General features: G+C 31.3%; 1 protein-coding gene across 3 annotated transcripts; it reads right to left on the reverse strand.

Moving 5' to 3' along the window:
- Window positions 1-4,023: 4,023 nt before the first annotated feature.
- Window positions 4,024-13,566, reverse strand: LOC107421363 (phosphoglycerate mutase-like protein 1). Of its 3 annotated transcripts, XM_048476017.2 has the most exons (11): window positions 13,304-13,417; window positions 12,451-12,645; window positions 12,284-12,345; window positions 11,962-12,069; window positions 11,288-11,367; window positions 9,500-9,662; window positions 8,198-8,272; window positions 7,975-8,063; window positions 6,000-6,119; window positions 4,640-4,684; window positions 4,024-4,559 (listed from the first exon to the last, which is right to left on the reverse strand). In XM_048476017.2, the coding sequence occupies exons 3-11, from the start codon at window positions 12,341-12,343 to the stop codon at window positions 4,448-4,450; spliced, it is 852 nt and encodes a 283-aa protein (XP_048331974.2). In that variant the 5' UTR covers window positions 12,344-12,345; window positions 12,451-12,645; window positions 13,304-13,417; the 3' UTR covers window positions 4,024-4,447. The 3 variants fall into 3 exon arrangements, with proteins under 3 accessions (XP_048331974.2, XP_060673409.1, XP_048331973.2); XM_060817426.1 differs by lacking the exon at window positions 12,451-12,645 and having other exon boundaries at window positions 7,975-8,059; window positions 8,194-8,272; window positions 13,304-13,566; XM_048476016.2 differs by lacking the exon at window positions 12,451-12,645 and having other exon boundaries at window positions 13,304-13,565.
- Window positions 13,567-19,343: the final 5,777 nt, after the last annotated feature.

Here is a 19,343-nt window from a genome sequence, read left to right on the forward strand (position 1 = left end):
ACACACAAAAAACAAATAAAAAATAAAAAAATTACCTGATACTGCTTTTTGAGGGAGAAACTGAAAGCTAAGAGTAAAAACAGAGGGAAGAAATGAATGATTTTTCTTGTATCGAATAAAAAAGGAACAAGGAATACTAGTTTTTGAAAGTGGATTTTTGTTTTTTTAAGTGAAAAACTTTCAAAAAAATATGGTGGTTTTTTTTGTGTAAATTGGATGAAGGGAAAATTAAAATAAAAGGATATGCACATTCTTTATAATTTTTTTAAAGGTATAATCGATATTAAAGGATGAAATTAAAAATATTACAAAATTGTGGATAGATATCCTTAAGAGGGCTCCAATAGAGGCAATGAGCTAAATTCCCTTAACGTAAAAGTAAATTGTGGGCTTAGGATTGGGAAAAAAAAGAAAAAAAAATAATTTTTAGGCTTAAAATGAAATGGATTGGGCTTTTTAAAGTGAAAGATTTTGAATCCTTTTACAAAACTTGATATTATATCTTTTTAAATACAAATAAATTATAAATAATATAATAGACTGACTCAATTATCAAATACAAAAATTGGTGGTTAGTAACAATTTTACAAATATAAATATATACAATAAATATTATCTAAAGAAATGTTTTTAAATTTAAATAAATTACATAATTACTTATTTTATATTTAAACTGTTATAAATATAAAAATTTTAATATTATATATGTATACATATTTATCTACATCGACGCATATTACATTACTTTTATAAATTATAACTTTGTAATTAATGTTATATTTGATCAATATTATTATTTTAAGTGATGTATTATTTCTTTGTTTTGTAATTTTAAATTTTTGATAAGCAAAATTATATGTTTTGAATGAAAAATACATTGTTTCAATCATTTTTCCAAAGCTCCATTCAATATTGAAATTTCCATCAATATTTTCATAAACTTAAACTCTTGACATTTTTGTCAATACCAACATTTACATCCCTGATCACACCAACAAAATATTATTCAAAATTTTGTTGGAAAATTTTATTTTTTTTATAATTTTATGTTAAATATTCATGATCATGATTTCTTTAATGTGAGTCAAAGTTAAAGTAAACAGAAAAAGAGGGGGACTCTTATTTTATTTTGATTCTTCAATACTGTTTGTTAATAAATTTGAGAGTATTTAGCAATTATGCCCCTTCAATTATTAAGCTTTTGCACCTTGATTTCTAAACTTGTTTTGATACTTTGGTCCTTAAATTTTAATTTTTAATGCATTTTAGCCTTTAAAGTATTTTTGTCTATTTGTTAATAGTTCCAAGGCATATAATGCATTTGATCCAATATTCAATGGCTTGTGAAGTTGTCTAATTTCATAATTTCATTATTTTATGGTTGCATATTAACTACACTATAAGCTTCAAAATTGTTAAAAATTAGATTAAAAAAAAATAGTTTAAGGACTAAGAGTATATCAAATACTGAATTCTAAAAACTAAAAAGCCAAAAAAAAAAAAAAAAAAAGAGATCAAAACATAAAAGCCTAATAATTGAAGGGAATAGGTGCTAAAACCCTATATTTAGTGTATATATAAATATGTATTAAAAATATATATAAAGTCAAACACAAATGAGGTTTATCTTATTTTCATAAATAAGATCCATCCCTGATAATTATTGGATCACATTAATAACTAGAATTTAAAATTTACAAAGTGATAAAATATGAATTTAGTGACATACTAAAAACACTATTTAGAAAAAGTGAACTATATTGAGATTCGCGATTAACAAATGTAATTTTAAATTTCAGCGATTGATACAATCTAAAGGTCGAAAAATGATGAAATAAGACTTGTGAACCTTATAGAATGCAAGGTAAGAAAGGATAAGATCAGTAAACAATACATTGAGGCGGATTGTGATGATCAGGGGTGAACCAATGTAATGTCGTCAGGGTAAGTGTGGGCGAGTATAAGGCACTCCAAGAAGCCTTACTGATAAAGGTTATTTAGTGTCTAATCTCACATCACCCAGGTGTAGAATAGTAATGGGTTAAATGTAAAGTAATATTTTCTTAATAACCGGGACCTTTTCAAAGAGATTGGCTTCAGAGTTTGCAAGAACTTTGAAGTTAAATGTGTTCCAATTGGAGCAATTATAAGATATGTGACCTCCTGGGAAATCTAAGCAAAACTCCAAAGTAATCTTAAGATTGGTGATCTCTTGGGAAGTGTGGACAAAACCCTATACTGTTTAGAATACAATATCAAAGGTGTAAGATAATGGGGCCTTAAATCTCATATTAAACATCTTATTTGATTCTAATTATATGTATATATATATATATATTAACAAACAGTCTCAAATAAAGTCCACTTAAACCCATACTAAAATTTTATTTAGGAAAAGACATTAATATATGTTGCCTTTCTTAAAGTTTAGGTGTATTCCCATCCACATATGGTAAGATTTATAATCCAAATTATACGCCTTATTGCATATGGATAGGTATACATCCAAACTTTTAATAAAATTATATATCATAGCTTGATCCAAAGTATAATAAATAAATAAATAAATATATATATATATATATATATATATATATGTGTGTGTGTGTGTGTGTGTGCTAATAATAATTCTCTTGTTTGAAATGTTGTGTTTGAAATTCATCCGGGACAATGTTTATTCTTAAAATGCTTTTTTTTTTTTTTTTCCTTTTTAGGATGCATAAATAGAAGATTTTAAATGTGTAGTTTTAAAAACAAAATATGTGTTTTCCCATAACTTTTAATAAAATTATATATTTTAACTTGATCCAATTGTAATACATATATATATATATAGTAATTTTACAGTGCGGACCACACCAAAAACCGATACGTTTTGAAAAAAAAAAATCAGCTTTGCTATGTACGCTGTGTACACATACACAGCAAAACCGATATTTTTTTTCAAAAAGCATCAGCTTTTGGTGTGATCTGCATCCGAACAGTCCGCAGCGTATAATATCTGTATATATATATATGTCTATAATAATTCTCTTGTTTGAAACGTTGTGTAGTTTTAAAAAAATATGTGTTTTCCCATATGAATCATGTACTTATTTTCTTGGATTAGAAAAAAAATTTAATATATATATATATATATATATGTGTGTACATTTTTTGGCAAGCGTTTTTAGGTTCACTAATGGTACACATAAGATTTGTTTTGTAGGACAGTACAACCAATATCCTACTAGAACGGATCGATGTTGAATGATAGTAAAATTAAAATATAACAATATACCAAATAAATTAAATCCATACCCAACCCGACATCACATAAAAATTGATATATGGTTGATAGAGCGTGCATAGAGTTTACTTATACTTTTGTCATAAGGGATGGTCCTTTAATAATTAACATTAATGGTGTTGTTTGCTGGTATGATGTTCACAAACATGTAAAATTTGGCCATCTTTCTTATGTGGATAGTGACATTTTATACCACTAAATTGGTTTTGCATTATAAGTCTTTTTGATGCTGCATTATGATATGTGTGCATTGCCGTATTATTTGTTAAGTTATACATCTCCAAGTTAATGGTTAAAAGATTTCAACAAAATGTGCATCCTACCATCATTTGTCTGATGACAAACAGTCCCCGTGTAAGCTTTTGAGGTTAATCTAGTGCACTTTTCCTCTAATAATTCACCAACAGAAACTTCTTTAAACCAAAAAGGTTTGATAATGCGTTGGCTCTTTGTTTTTTCTATTTAATTGTGTATATCTTGCCTACTTTAAATATTAATTAGTGCTAAGTTTAAAATTTTTAAATATCTTAATTAATTACAAACTTAATAAAATAAAGACATCAAATTAAAAAAACAATTTGAAATGGTTTTCGATTTTTTTCCCCCCTTCATGTACTATCTGTAACTACCATTAACAGTAACACAAATTTTGAAGTAAATTATAAAATATAAAAAAAAATAATTTTTTTGTTACCAAACACTTCTGGTGTTAAGAAGTAATGGAAGGAACAAGCTACAGAAAAGAATTTGTATTATTTACCCTTACACCAATGGAAAAGAAGAAAACAACTGAGAAGTTACAACATATTACAACAGAAGTCCAGTAATATCTAAAACAAGAATCTTTAGTGGCTCTTGTTCATTGCAACATATGCATAAAAACTTCAAATTTTTCCAGAGCCAAGAACTAAACTTCAATTAAGAATGTGTTATACGGCTTCAATAAAGAATTGAACCCTAAAAATTCCTTTTAACAGGCTTCAGATATCAACGACTATTGTCTCTTCAAATTGCATTATAGAATTAGCAAGCTAAGAAAAACTAGATATTTTTGTTCCTTCAAGACTGACTAAAGACGGTGCAACATGAGTAAGCACCGAGGGTCCGAGAAAAATCATTTCTATGTATCGGATATTTTATCCATATCCAAACTTATATTTACTTGTTTGCATTGTTCTCTTGGAGCTTGCCAGCAACATCGCTTGGGAGATCAAGCCCATGGGGAATTTTTCCTGGATAATTAGTCGTTGAGGAATCAGACCCCATCAAACTGCACAGAGAAAACTCAGAAAATGAATCTTTTGCAAGAAAAGTTACTTATCTCAAGATTTTGCAAAAAGAAATGCTCACCTCCTATCAACTATTACAACTGAACGAAGCTCGCAATTGGCAAAGCTGCAACCACATATAGTATTATTCTTCTTAGTGTAGAGAATAAAAGAATAAAGATCCAAAAAAAGAAATCTAGAATGAATCAATTGAACGTTGCATGGGTTGAAATAATTATATACATTTCCATCTCAAAGAATATTATCAATTGAATGTTGCATGGATCGAAATAATTATATATACATTTCCATCTCAAACAATATTTACCCTGTATGTGAGTGTGTGCGAACATGTTTTGGTAGAAGCAGTAAGCAAATAACTCAAATTATAAGATCCAATAAATTGAATGTAGAGGAAATTTGTATCCGTCCAAGGTGCCATGCTTAAATAAAAAGTAAATGGTCCTTTTAATTTCCCTTTCTTCTAAACTACAACAGAGTGGTTTTGATAAGAGGGTATAAGGTTGTGTTCCAAGTAAATTACTATTGAACATAAATTTGTCCTTACACATGTAGCAGGGTTCAATCAAAAGACCAAATAAGTAACCAGGCCCCAATATAATGTCAAGTTACTGTCAATTCCTAAAGCTTAAACTACAAAGAAGCGCTTGTGCTATGTATATCAAGCTTAGGACAGTTTTAACTACTTACAAGGGGCATTATCGGATTTTCATTTTTATTTTTTTAAAACCTAAATGATGAATATGTTGAGACCCCTCTATGATAGTATGATCTACATGCTCCCATAATTTTTTCCTACTCAGTTTTTGCAACATAATATCAGAGCTATCCTAGCAGACATTTAAAATAGTACACATCAATGATTTCCACTTGAAGCTTAGAAATTTTGACTAAATTAGTGGATCCAATGTTCTAAACAGGACCATAAACGGTTGTCAGTTGTAACTTTGATTAAACCTAACTCTGTAAACATGTTGAGACTCCTCTAAAGAGTGTGTGTGTCTCTTTATCATTTTTTTCCCCTCCTATTTCTTATCACTTTATGATGCTTTACATATATTAAGTTCTTTTATTTGCCATTTTGATATAAAATACTCCATTATCTTTTTAGAAAAAATTGGCAAACCATCATTTATCAATGGGTTTCCAAAAGAGAAAGCTCAATAAAAGGGCATTTCTAATACGCACACATGCACTCAATAAATAAATAAAATACACATTAGACAATAAAAAGACCAAGCAAAATGGTGAAAGGAAAACCAGAAAACAGAGCAGATATAAAACATAGTTCAGAATGCAAAGAAATCACCAGTTACTTTTTATAGAAAGATACTTTCTCCTTCTACATAAACTACTTAAGAATATAATTCCTTGCCATTAGCTAACAAGTAACAATTTAAGAAGTAATTTACTATACTCACTGTGTGCATATTTCACTCTTCACTGTAGGATGACAGTCATTGCCAAAAGAACTTAACATATGATACAAGAATCCACTGTGTGTAACAACTGCAATCTCCTTCTCCTTACGTGTCCACAACCTGGTCAATTGAAGTGATAATCACAAAGACTTGTCAGGGCTCCTTTATTGTGAAAGTTGCCTCCAGTCTGGATCCATTTTAGTCCACATGGTTAAGAAGCAGAATGTAGGGGAAGAGATTTAATAACCATGCCAAGGAATTAATCATTACAATCTCTGACTCAAAAGAGTTTACTGAAGACAGAAAATTGAGAATAAGCAAAGGAAAGATGTGATAAGTCTGGATTAAGATGTAATTGATTTGCTGTTACATGGAAAAATGTTAAGAGAGAGAAAATTGAGAATAAGGGAAGGAAACATGTGATAAGAGTGGTTTAAGCTGTATACGCTTTGTTATTCATCAACTAGGTAGTATTCATCAAATGTAAGTGAAAGAACCTATCAAAGCACAGGACAGAAAATTGTCCCCTTTCATATTAGATATTAAACATTTTTTATTAAAGAAGTTGCTATGCCCTTCCAATTTTAGAAAGAAAATGATCTCTTAGAAAGTCTAAATAAAATATTTTCAATTTTGGACAATGAAAAATTCAACAAAATTATCGTAATCCTAATGATAGCCACACTCCTAAACGATAGATGATGAAGCATGAAGCATGAAGCATGATGCAACATCGACATAAAGAAACCAAACTTCCTAAGATAGGACAGACTATGCAGCTCCACACATATACAGATTTGGTTCAATGTGACACCTTAAGAGCATCCCCAAGGGACTCTTTAAGATAAAAGAGTATATTTTCTATCATAAAGAGCATATTTTAAAATAACTAGTAAAATTTGAAAATGCTCTCCAACAAAACTTTCTATTTAAGCTCTTTATTTTTATTTTTTCTATAAACATTTATTGTTTTACTTGTAGTCTCTTTCTTTTATATGAGCTACCTACCTCTTAAATATTATAATAGTAATATAGGAAAATATGTTACCTTCAATTAAATTCATATAATATTGAAATAAAGAGTGGTTTTGACTCTCTACATTTGGAGAGCCAAACCAACTCTTTATATTAAAAAGTCAAAATAAAGAGTTCATTGAAGCTCATTTTTAAATGTTGTCTCTTTAAAATAAAAAGAATGACACATTTACAGAGTCCCTTGGGGATGCTCTAAAAAGATGGGGTTATGTAAATACTGGTTCAATTTCCACATAAAAAATCTTAGTCTAATCCTATTAAAGTTCTGCAAACTAAAGTTAATTGTTTTGACCACAGGAACTCCTGTACAACAGAACACCAATGCAAATAGAGTGACGTGAAATATTTAAGTTGATTGAGCAAAAGAGAAATAGACAATAAAAAAAATAATAATAATAAAAATAAAAATAAAAAAATATTAAAAAAAAAAGATAATGAGGAAATATATGTTTATTGAAGATGTAATGGAGATTATGGGTTTGACAATTACTTCGTAGCAAATCATAACTTAGTAGTTAAGAAAAGGATATGCATCCAAATCAATATACTGTAAAAAGAATTAGTTGAATTGAGTTAAACACTTGAGGCATTAGCTTTGTTTTCAATTTTTGTCGTCCTTAGGGTCTGTTAGGGAATTGATTCCGGAGGAATCACTTCACTTCAGGAAGTGATTTCTGAGGAATCACCTAATAAGTGCTTCTCCTAGAATCACCAAATAGGCGATTTATCTAAAAAAAAAAAATCACTAAAAATCACTTTTTTTTTTTTTTTTTTTTTTTGTTGGCAGACACCATAGGAAGTGATTTTATATTTTTTTTCCATGCTTTTAAATCCCTGGGAACCAAACACACCCTTAATTTTTTATTTTTTTTTGTCAAGATTTAGATAAATGAAGTTTGCAAAAATTAAATTAAATGAACTAGTCAGAATAAAGGATCACCAGCTCAAAAACTTTAGTCCCCTAGCTGCGACTTCTTCATTCTTCTCTCTAACATCAGGCGTCCACAGAACGTCATCATCATTTTCTATCTAAACAATATACAAACAAAGAATGAATATTTTTTTACCTAAGTTCAATTGCAGACTACCAACCAAAGATAATAGTGAGAAGAAAACAGAATAGTTATCTGCATAACAAATATCAATGAAAATAAATTACTTGCCAGTGAAAAATCAATTGCAGGAAAAAGGGGCCTGTACTCTTTAATGTTTCTTCGCTTATCACATGGATGGACTCCCTACATAAAAGAAACAAACAGGCAAACGATTAACAGTTGGTCAATAATATGACTCCAGAGGAGCAAGGACGGTGCTTGAGAGGAGACAAGGGAACTTTATAACTTGTTTCTTGTTTCTCAATTACTCGAGGAAAATTATGGTGAAGTATGATAACAACACATCAGCATACAGTCAGGCTTATTTCTTAATTGCTTAATATGATAATAAAAGTACATAAAAGTTCTGGTTGATTGTCTAGGATTGTATTCAAATCCTATTCACATTCTTTCTAGTAACTCATTTCTGTACATGTACAAGGTCCACGTTAAACCTTCTACTGGACAGACCAACTTATTTCTGAGGGAGAATATCAACTGTTTATTGTGTTAGCTTTATATACATAATTGAACCCACTTTATGACTGTTCTTAAGAGGTTCATATAATTTTTTTTTTTTTTTTTTTTTTTTTTTTTGCGAAATAAATATAACTATGCAACCATCCATGCTGCATTCCATAGCAGAAGAAAGAAAATGAAGATTGCAATCCTGACTCTAGATGTCCAGGTTACACAAATTCTTCAGTCCACCTTGCTATACCCATGCTGCAAATACAGAGTATGGTTTCTAGACAACCACATAAATTAGAAATCTATGGCTTGAAAAATTCCCCATTTCAAACATGAGCATCCCTAAACACTTGTCAAGTCCATCTATCTAGCCAGGTCCTGAGTTATATAAACCAACAGAAGAAAATAATGCCATTGCAACAGCAGAAGCTAAGAACTAAAGCAATTGGATGCACGTGTTGTTACCAGATGCAAGACTTTATTTCTCTAAGAGCGGGTAACCATATCTAAAGTGAAGCATGATCATATATCTTTTGGTGAAAATTAATTTATATGTTTTCAACATACCCCACAAGCACTAGGCGTCAAAGCATCAGCGTACTATTTGGTCAAACACCCACCTTAATGCTAACCACTACCTGACAAAAACACTTGTTTCCACCAAAAAGATATCAAATTTAACTATTTCTCTCCCTATTTTCAGTCGAAGGGCAATAGTTCATTCTCACCCAGTTGGAAAGTAATACTTCTTCAGTAGAGTACTTTAGTGACATCAGACATCTCTATTTTATTGAGAGTCTTCTTCAATAATGTAATAAAAATATATTCTATTATATGTGTGTCAGTGTTTTCCTTGCTCTCAACAAACCTTTTAAATAGACTTTACTATATTCTACATACCAAATGTTCTCTACAAAGTTCTACAGCCACAAATGGTGGGCAATTCAGACTTGAAATTGCAGAATGGTCACTATTTCCTGCATTTGCAGCCATGAGAGGAGTTGCTTCTATGCCATCTGTGTATGCTTCACCACCAAAAACTCCAACTGCTGTTTGCATGGTCCTAGAACACAATTGTTGTTGGTCAACCAGTATTGTAAATCAAAAAATCATGATTGAGGAAATTGAAATAACAAGTTACATAAACAAATTAAAGAAGCTTACTATGGCAGAACATATCAAGAACCAAAAGAGTTATTTCTTTACAAACAAATTGCTTTTAAAGTTCTATTTTTTAGAAGCACCAGTAAGTATGAAATCTGCACACTCCTCAGAAACTAGTTTTAAGTATTAGGGCAGATAATAGATTAAATACTCACTAAAAAGGTCAGGAACACAACCTTGATTTTCCTAGAAAAGAATGTAGAGGAAGTGAAAGCACAATCTAATCAAGGTAATTGGAATTATGCATGATAAAATGTCCTAATGAAACATGCCAGTTGGTCAAAACCTGATAAGGTATTTGAAGAATAAATACAAGACACACCGTTCAATGACTTTTCTGAACATTCCAACTCCACCTCCCTCACAAGCTTGCAGATTGAGTTTTAACTCATTAACGTAAGATTCATCTATAGATATTTTCTAAATGTCACTCCCATTTGATCACCAACAGGTATTGACCTCAGATAAAATGTCCCTTATCAATAACTCAATTAATGAAGCTGATGAACTCAACCGAGGGTAATATTTAGTCACTGCCACACTACTGGGAGATAATATTAATCTTGAAACAAGTGAAGTGACCAATAAAGGGAAAGGAAGTATAGAGACAAAGTTCAGCAGTTATTACAGGGAATAAATCGTAAAACGAGAAATAACTAGCAGTTTCTAAAACAGTGGCAATCATGTTGATAATTAGTAATTAGTTGTCCGGATAATTCCTAACTGTTCTCTAATGTCCAATTTTTCCAGAGTTAGTCCTATCCTGTTTAAACATTTTGAGAGGTCCACCCATAGATTTCATCCAAATATGTTAGTGGATGAGCAGTTTGAAATATCTTCTTGTCAAAAACATTTTTAATCCATTTAAGCATAATTATCAAAATTCTCCCATTAGTTATTTCCAGTATTTTACTTAAGAAAACATATAAATATTCTTCAAGGTAAATGCTGAACTTACAAATTGAATCTATCTCCCTAACAGGCTCTGTTTTCACTTGTGTTATCCTTATCCAGTCTGTCACCCCTAGCCAGAATTAGCATACTATGGGCTTAAAGTACATAAGAAGTTGTTATGGAATCGATGAGCTTGCATCACATGAAGTTGAAAAAAAAATTATATTTTTTTTATATGATAATCATATCTAAGACAAACCTACACCCCATACTCTTAACATTAAATAGTCAGTTAAAAATTATAATTGTCCCTTGTTTCTATCAAATACATATAATGTCATTTGCTTACTGACATAAAAGTAGTACTTCAAGCTTTTGCACTCTCTAGTCAACTTGTATTCTTAAACGTCATCCAGTCCATATTTAATAGAAAGGAGGAAATGGTTCATGTAAAACATTGAAGCTCGCAAGTATGGGCAACAAGGTTAACTCCTTAAATAGGCAATCAAGATGATGATGTAAAACACAAATTAAACGATGTCTAAAAATTTAATAGAACTTAAATTTAAGATCTTCATAGAAAGTAAAGTCATATATGGCAGAAAAATCTAAGTTCCTATTAAACAATACCTTAACAGAGGAGAAGTGATGACTAAATCAATTCTTTTGGAAAGTCCACTTGCTTGAACATGCTTGCGTAAATTATGCACCTGTGAGGATAAAACAAAATCATTCCATAGTAATATTTAATTTACTAAAGAAGAAATTTCGATTCCAACATGAGGATGTATATATATAATATAATAGTTTATATGGGTGAGAGTAGCCATGTTTTAGCAAGCAAGGCTGCCAAATGGCAAGACAATAACATATTAATATAGCATTTAAAATTTTACCATGTAACAATACAATTGAGCTATGTACACAATTGCCCATTACGACATGGACAACAATCTCATGAAAAAATTCACAAAAAAAAATATATATATATATATAGATATATCTCATGAGAACAATTATGATAAACATGCAAACCTGCAGCAGACATCTCCTAGTGTGTATCCTACACAATTCTTCACAATAAAATGTTTCACTTTCAGAACAATAAGCAGGTGGTCGGTATTGTGATGCTTCTTTTCCAAGATTCAATTGAACGCAGCATAACATATAAATGTTTACTTCTTTGTATACATTGAAGGAAATGTCTATATGTGGAGAGAGAGAAAGAGAGATAGAGAGAGAGAGAGAGAGAGAGACCATAGGTGACACGAACAGATATTAGATTATCAGTAATTAATCATTACCTGCTTCCAGCCAAGAGGAGTGAGGTGCGCATCGAAAAGGTCATAAGATAAATACGCATCGTGGTTCTTTTCACCTTCTACGTTGTGAATTCCTTGAGCATGCCTTACCTATATGCACGGTCATTTGAGATCAGACTGCCTCCAAAGACAAAAATTAAAAACAACAAACACCGTAAAAACAACCTTCAAAACAAAATACTTCTATAGCAATTTCAAATTGGGCAACCATACTTTTCTACCATTCTAATTTAAGTTAAGGGGAAAAAGCTATAATAATGATGGGAATGAAAAGGTATATGTAAAAGACAAAGTTTTCACAAACCAGATGGAGGGTTTTACATCGGTGCAACGGGTAAAGAGTTTGAGCAACTGTGGTGTCCATATCTGCATCCAAACAGAAGCCAACAATAAAGTATAAAAGAAAATATAACTCTATATATATATATATATATATGAAAGTAAATCCTGAATCCTGTAACAAAAATCCACCTCTTTTAGCCTATTGGCATTGCTATTAGTTCAGAATGTTCACGTCCTAATTTCAAAGATTGGTGGATAGAGAGAAAGACATTCCCCAGCAAGAAAAAGCATCATTTAGGATATTTCTGCTTCCAAAAGTAGAACCTTGTGGGAGAAGCTAAATCGATAACTTTTTTCTTATCAGAAATTGCTCTTTCTTAGTATCTTTCTCCAAACCACAAAAAATAAATAAATAAAAAGGAAAAGAGAGAGAGAGAAAAAGAAAAAAGTGAAATTAACCACCATCAACAATTCACAACAAAGTCTCGTACCCAACAAAAACTTACAAACGAAGTTCCTAATGTATGATTCCTTTTGGCCAACTGAACAAGCACTAATGTCAACGCCCGCTGTGAAGTATACTCGTGCACCTCTTAAACTTTGATACTCCACCAACAAATAAAAAGAAAAATCCCCTTTGAAAAACGAACATTAACTGCTAAATAATATGGATATTGATGCAAAATACCCAGTTAAAAAAAAAAAAAAAGTTGATCCAAATCCCAGTTTTTGCAACATAACCAGATCAAAAAGCCCGCCACGATTTCAGAACTCAAAATCAGATCCTAATCAAAATCTACGAAACCTCAGCACAACCAACACATTCCAATAGAAAGAGAAACAAGCACATTTCAAACGCACAAAACAAATATGTATTCATAAAAACTAACAGCAAAATATAAAAAAATAAATAAATAAATTCAAACGAAAGAAAGAAACAAGCAACGGTTTTTTCAGACGAACGACATCAAAACGAACACCAAGATGAAAATTCAGAAGATTCAGAGAGAGAAAAGAAGAGAAGGAACAAAGCGCAGCGTACCAGAAGGAGTAGCAGAGAAACAGAGAAATTGGGAAGAAGGAGGAGGTCTTGGTGGTGTCGGGGACAGAGAGAGGCTTGAAATGGAAAAGAAAATGGGAGCAGGGACGAAACAGGAATTTAATAGAGGAGGGACATGAGGGGTGCCATAAATACTAGTAGAGGTGGTGATGGTCATGGTCATGGTTATGGTTGGTTTTGCTTGGGGTTTGCGCCGAGAATGAGGTGGCTAACTGAGGCCCCCAAAACGCAGCGGAGGCTCTTTTTATTTTATTTTTTATTGATCATTGTGTTTTTATTGATTATTGACTCGGTGACAAGGATAAAATGGTACATTCAAATAGCACCGCGTTCGTTATTAATTTAATCGAATTAATTGACCACCACCGCGCTTAGCAGGAGAGAAAAAGTCGTTTTTGATTTTGTAACCTAAAAAGGAAGTGACAAATACTTGGTCTACTCCACCACGTGTCTTGTTTTTGTTGTTTGACTCAAATGATTTGGGTTTTGAGGTTTGCGCCTTTTCTTTGTACTTTTTGGACGGCACGTGATTGGTGGTTGTCTCCACCTCTAACTGTCATTCTAGATTTTTAAAAAAATGAAACTGATAAAACTGTGGCTCAGTTGTCAAATTTGAGAGTTATTCTAAATTTATGGGGGTGTAGATTGTAGATAGGAATTTTTTTTTTTTTTTTTGGGGAAAAAATAAGTATTTAAATTATAGTTTAATTGATTTGATGATTTTAAAAATATATTTGATATTATTATTCTACACATTTATAAGGTTGAATTAATTATTTTTGGCTTTGGTAAATTTATCATGGCCATAATCACAAGTGATCTTCCTATTCAACTACTTTAACGATTTTCGAGCATTTTAAAGCATTTTTAAAACATCGAGGCTTTTATTATTTACGTGTGATTTGATTTTTCATCTACTATTTCTATTGAGTTATTGAACATAGAGGAACAATAATCAATTTTTTGTTCTAGCAAAAAATTTGGTATTGCTCCTTTAGGAATTTTTTTACTTAAATTTTTTTCTTTATCTTTGCTTCAACATACCCATACTTTCGTCATATAGAAATTTTATTTTCGATACCCTCTTCTCAATTTTTTAATAAACAATGATTAATTTTACTTCCCCAGTTAACTATTCTAGGTTGAAGGTAAGTCTCTGATACTAATATAGATCAATTTGCTCTTAAATCCATATTATATTAGCCTAGATCGAAATTAAGTTCAAACTTTAATGGTTACCTTAACTCCTAATTAACTTATCGTTAGAAACTTTGATATATGATGAAAATGTCACAATAGATGATGGATATCCTATTGATAAGTCAAAATAAACTCGATCTCTATGCGCAAATGTGTTGTATGGTCAGCCTTGACATGATTTTATTGCCCATTAGTAAGCTTAATGATGTTCATAAGCTAACAAATCCGTCTTTTACTGCCTAGAGTCCATAGATGCGCAAAAACAGCTTTCCGGATCTATTTCTACCTTCATAATTTGGATACTCAGCACAGGCTTAGAATCTTCGAGTATAATCATGTCTTCTTAAGATTAATCACACCTTGAATACAACTAACCAAGTTGTCCTTAAATCTCTTAGTTTGTGCCCTTGTAATTGGCCCCATCTTTAGTTGCATAGGATTAGCACCCCAGCGTGTAGTTGATTGTACGGGTACAAGTGGATTATCATCATTCCTCTCCTTTTGAAAAAGATTTGCCCTCAAATCAAAATTATCACCTGCAGTAAACAGAGTAAGTCAGCAAAATTAAAGGTAGCACTCATATTATACTCACTTGATAAGTCAAGTTTGTAGGAATTTTCATTGATCCTCTCCAAAACTCGTAAAGCCATCTCCTCGAGGCATAAGCTTTGACTTTTGTTGCTTAGGAAACCTCTCCTTTCTTAAGTGCGAACAAACCCAATCTCCCCGTTCAAATACTTCCTTTATTCGACCTTGGTTAGCAATCTTAGCATGTTGCTCATTTCTCCTCTCAATGTTTGCTTTTGTCTTCTCATGAATTTGCTTAACAAATTCACCTTTTTTTTTTCCATCTAGATTCGCACGTTCACTTAAATGAAAAAATGTTAATTTTAATGAAGTTAATGGATTAGAACCATAAATAATTTCAAATGGAGAATATTAGTAGCTAAATGTATGATTCTATTATAAGCAAATTCCACATGTGGCAAACATTCCTCCCAAGTTCTCAAATTTCTACTAATTAGTACTCTTAACAATGCAAATAAAGTTCTATTTACTACTTCAGTTTGACCATCAGTTTATGGATGACAAGTAGTAAAAAATAAAAGTTTAGTGCCTAACTTAGCCTACAACATCTTCCAAAAATAGTTTAAGAACATAGCATCCCTATCAGAAACAATAGTATTTGGCATATCATGAAGTCTCACCACTTGTTTAAAGAACAAGTTAGCTATATGAGATGCATCATCAGTTTTATTACATACAATAAAGTATGCCATATTAGAAAATCTATTAACAAGCACAAAAATTAAATCCTTTCCCGTCCTAGACTTAGGTAAACCAAGTACAAAATCCATAGATAAATCAACCCACAGATGAGAAGGAATTGGTAAAGGCATGTACAAGCTTTGCGTCTTAAGCTTGGATTTTGATTTCCGACACTTTAAACACCTCTCACATATCCTCTCCACATCTTTCCTCATAGTCGACCAATAAAAATGTTCTTGCAATATGGATAAAATTTTTACAATACCAAAGCGTCCCATTAAACTCCCACCATGATTTTCTCTAACTAACAATTACCTAATGCTACAATTAGGTACACAAAGCTGACTTTCCCGAAATAAATATCCCTCAAAAATATAAAATTTGCTATAGGCATGCTTAGCATGATCTCTATATATTTCACCAAAGTCATTATCATGCTCATAAATTTCTTTTAATTGTTCAACACCAAGCAATCTAGCATCTATGGTTGAAAACAATAAATACCTTGGGAACAGTGCATCAGCAACTACATTTTTCTTACCTTTCTTATAGTGAATGACACAAGGACAAGTCTCAATGAATTCAATCCATCTTCCATACCTTCGGTTGAGCTTCCTTTACCTTTGATGTACTTCAATGATTCATGATCCGTGTGAATCATAAACTCCTTCGGTATTAAATAATGTTGCCATGTCGACAAAGCTCGAACCAAAGCATACATCTCTTTGTCATAGGTTGGATACTTTAATGCTGCTCCATTCAACTTCTCACTAAAGTAGGCTATAAGTCTTCCTTCTTGCATCAATACATTTCCAATACCTACCCCTGAAGCATCACATTCAATTTTCAAAGTTTTAGAAAAATTTGGTAAAACCAATAAAGGAGCAATGGTTAATTTTTTTTTTCAAAAAATTAAAAGACTTCTCTTGTGCTTCTCCCTATTGGAAACCAACATTCTTCTTAACAATATCGGTTAAAGGTGCTTAAATGATGCTAAACTCTTTGACACATCTCCTGTAAAAACTAGCTAAACGATGAAAACTTCTTACCTGGGTAATGCTTTGTAAGTTTTGGCCACTCTTGTATGGCTTTGACCTTTGATTGATCAATTTTAATACCTGTAGCATTTACAATAAATCCTAAAACTACAAGCTTATTTTGGCAAAAATCACACTTTTTAATGTTAGAAAACAATCTTTCCTTCCTGAGTACTTCTAAAACTAACTTAAGATGTCCTACATGATTATCTAAGTTTCTATTATATACAATGATACGAATCCGCTCGTGCCCGTACAACTGACAACCCGTTGGGTTGCTGACCCGACACGGACGAAGACCGGGCCGAACACTAAGGCTCCAGCTAAGAGGTTAGGGAAAAATTTGCTGCCTTTATCCAAGGGGTAATTCATTCTCAAGAGCACTTGTCCATACCCGATGATCCAAGACCTGTTTTGGGCATACAAGTGGTGGAAGCCGATACAGACCCGGATAACGGTTTTGGTGCATTTATGGAGTCCGGACAGCAAGAAATGGTTCCAACTCTTTATGGATTCAATAAATATCACTAAGAGGTCATGGAAATAAGTCAGGGTAAAAGTAAAACCAACTTGTACGGACTTGTATGGACAGCTTCAAAATTTGGCCGAAAATTGCTGTATTGCTTGCTGGCTTTACTCTATTTTGCTGAGTTGGCTTTTTCTCTTTCTTCCAAGCGAGGGAAACATGTGGGACTCCATAATAAGCTTATTTGGTATCCTAAAAAGCATATTGAAACTGATTTGGAGCTCAAATTGGTTAAAGTCAATTTAGTCAAAAAGCTAGTATTTTAATTTCCTAATTTGATTCTACTTTTTGTTTTAGGAAATTACCATTACTTTTTTATTTTTATTTATTTATTTACTAGACAAATAATTTTAAGAAAGTTATTATTTTATTATTTTCATTGTAAATTAATTAATTCCTAGTTTAAAATAAAGGAATTAATTAAGTCAAATTAGATTAGGAAAGGAGGAGACTTTCGGCCATATTAGGATTCTTCATTGCATGGCCGGTTTTTCCTTTTTGTTTTAGGGTTTTATTTGTTTTCTTTTAGCCTAGAAGAGGGCTTGTTTTTGAGGAAGAACACACCACTAATAATATTGAGAATTTATTTTATGAGATTGAATTTCTCTTTGTTCTTTTGAACACCTAAAACACCATTAGTGAATGAGTGTTTTAGTTTTGACGTATCAATAAGATATCCATCACCTATTGTGGTATCTTCCTAATACCAAAGTTTCTAACCACAAATTGATTAGGGATCAAGATGACCATTAGAACTTGAACATAATCATATCCGAGCTAATATAATATGTGTTTAGGCATAGGTCGTCCTAGGTTATTATCATTTGGTATCAGCGCCAAATTTTATTCAGGTTTGATCTATCTTTATTTGCTTTCTTTGTTTTTGTGTTAATCTGCAATTTTAGCATTAGGTTAAGGTTGCTTCTATCATCATTCACGTTCTGCATCTTTAAAAGAAAGAAAAAAATTAATTCCTAGTTAAATTAGGATTTCCTAGTTTTACCGTATTTTTGCTTCTTAGTTTGTTGGTTGTCTTTTATTATTGTTCTTGTTAATTTGGTTTTTGTTGATTTTTTTCTTTGCTGTTTTAGCCTTAAATATTTGCATTCATTTATTCCAAAAAAAAAAAGTCAAATAGATATATAAAAAAAAATTTAAAAAAATAAAACTGCACATTTTTTATTCTTGTTGTTGGAGGCCACGGGTTTTGGTGAATATTTGGTGTTGGAATTGCAAATTTTGGTGTTGATTCTTGCTACTGCAGTTGTTTTATGTTGTATGAGTGAAAAAAAAAAAAGAAGAAGAAGAAGAAGAAAGCTGAATTAAAAAAAAAAAAAAGAAAAGAAATCAGTTTGTTGGAGGTTGATTTGTTTGCTAATTTCTTGGAGTTGCTGTTTTGTTGATTATTTATTCAATATTTGGAGTTGCTGGAGAATTATTTTTGTGGCTGGATATTTGAATTTTGGGTTCTTAAATTATTTGGATTAAAATTAGTTAAAGAATTTGATACAAAAAAAACTTGAATTACAAGAATAACAACCAACACTACTCGTTAATTTTCAAATTGATTCTTGTTTGAGTTTGAATTTCTTTTTCTAAAATTTCATTCTTGGATTATTAATATCTTACCATCTAGTCCAGTTCTTATTAATTCCAAAACTTTCTTGTTGATTTGCCTTATTTTGCCTAGAAAAGCCGAAAACTAGGTTTTGTTAATTCATTCGGTATTGCTTTCTTTTTGCTATTGTATTGTTGATAAGTTTAATTAAAACATACTTGTGATCTAATTGCTGTTTTGTGAGTGTTTTAATTAGAACTTTGAGATAATTTTTTGAGTGGAAAAAGGCAAGAGTGAGAGAGCTTAAAAGAAGGTAAAAGCTGAAACTAGTGTAAAAATACGAGTGTCGAGACCTTGATTGAGTGAAACACGTGAGGGAGTGATTTGTGGTGAGAATTTACTTCATTTTGCATTATTTATACTAACATGGCA

Source organism: Ziziphus jujuba, chromosome 5 (assembly GCF_031755915.1).
Source record: "Ziziphus jujuba cultivar Dongzao chromosome 5, ASM3175591v1".
Classification (NCBI taxonomy): Eukaryota; Viridiplantae; Streptophyta; class Magnoliopsida; order Rosales; family Rhamnaceae; genus Ziziphus; species Ziziphus jujuba.

Coding starts and splice junctions, on each gene's coding strand:
- LOC107421363 (XM_060817426.1), bottom strand. CDS start 13,484: ATGACCATGACCATCACCACCTCTACTAGTATTTATGGCACCCCTCAT. Junction 8,060..8,193: donor AATTGATTTTTCACTGGCAA/GTAATTTATTTT, acceptor TTGTTTAGATAG/AAAATGATGATGACGTTCTG. Junction 6,120..7,974: donor GGACTAAAGTTTTTGAGCTG/GTGATCCTTTAT, acceptor TCAATTGACCAG/GTTGTGGACACGTAAGGAGA.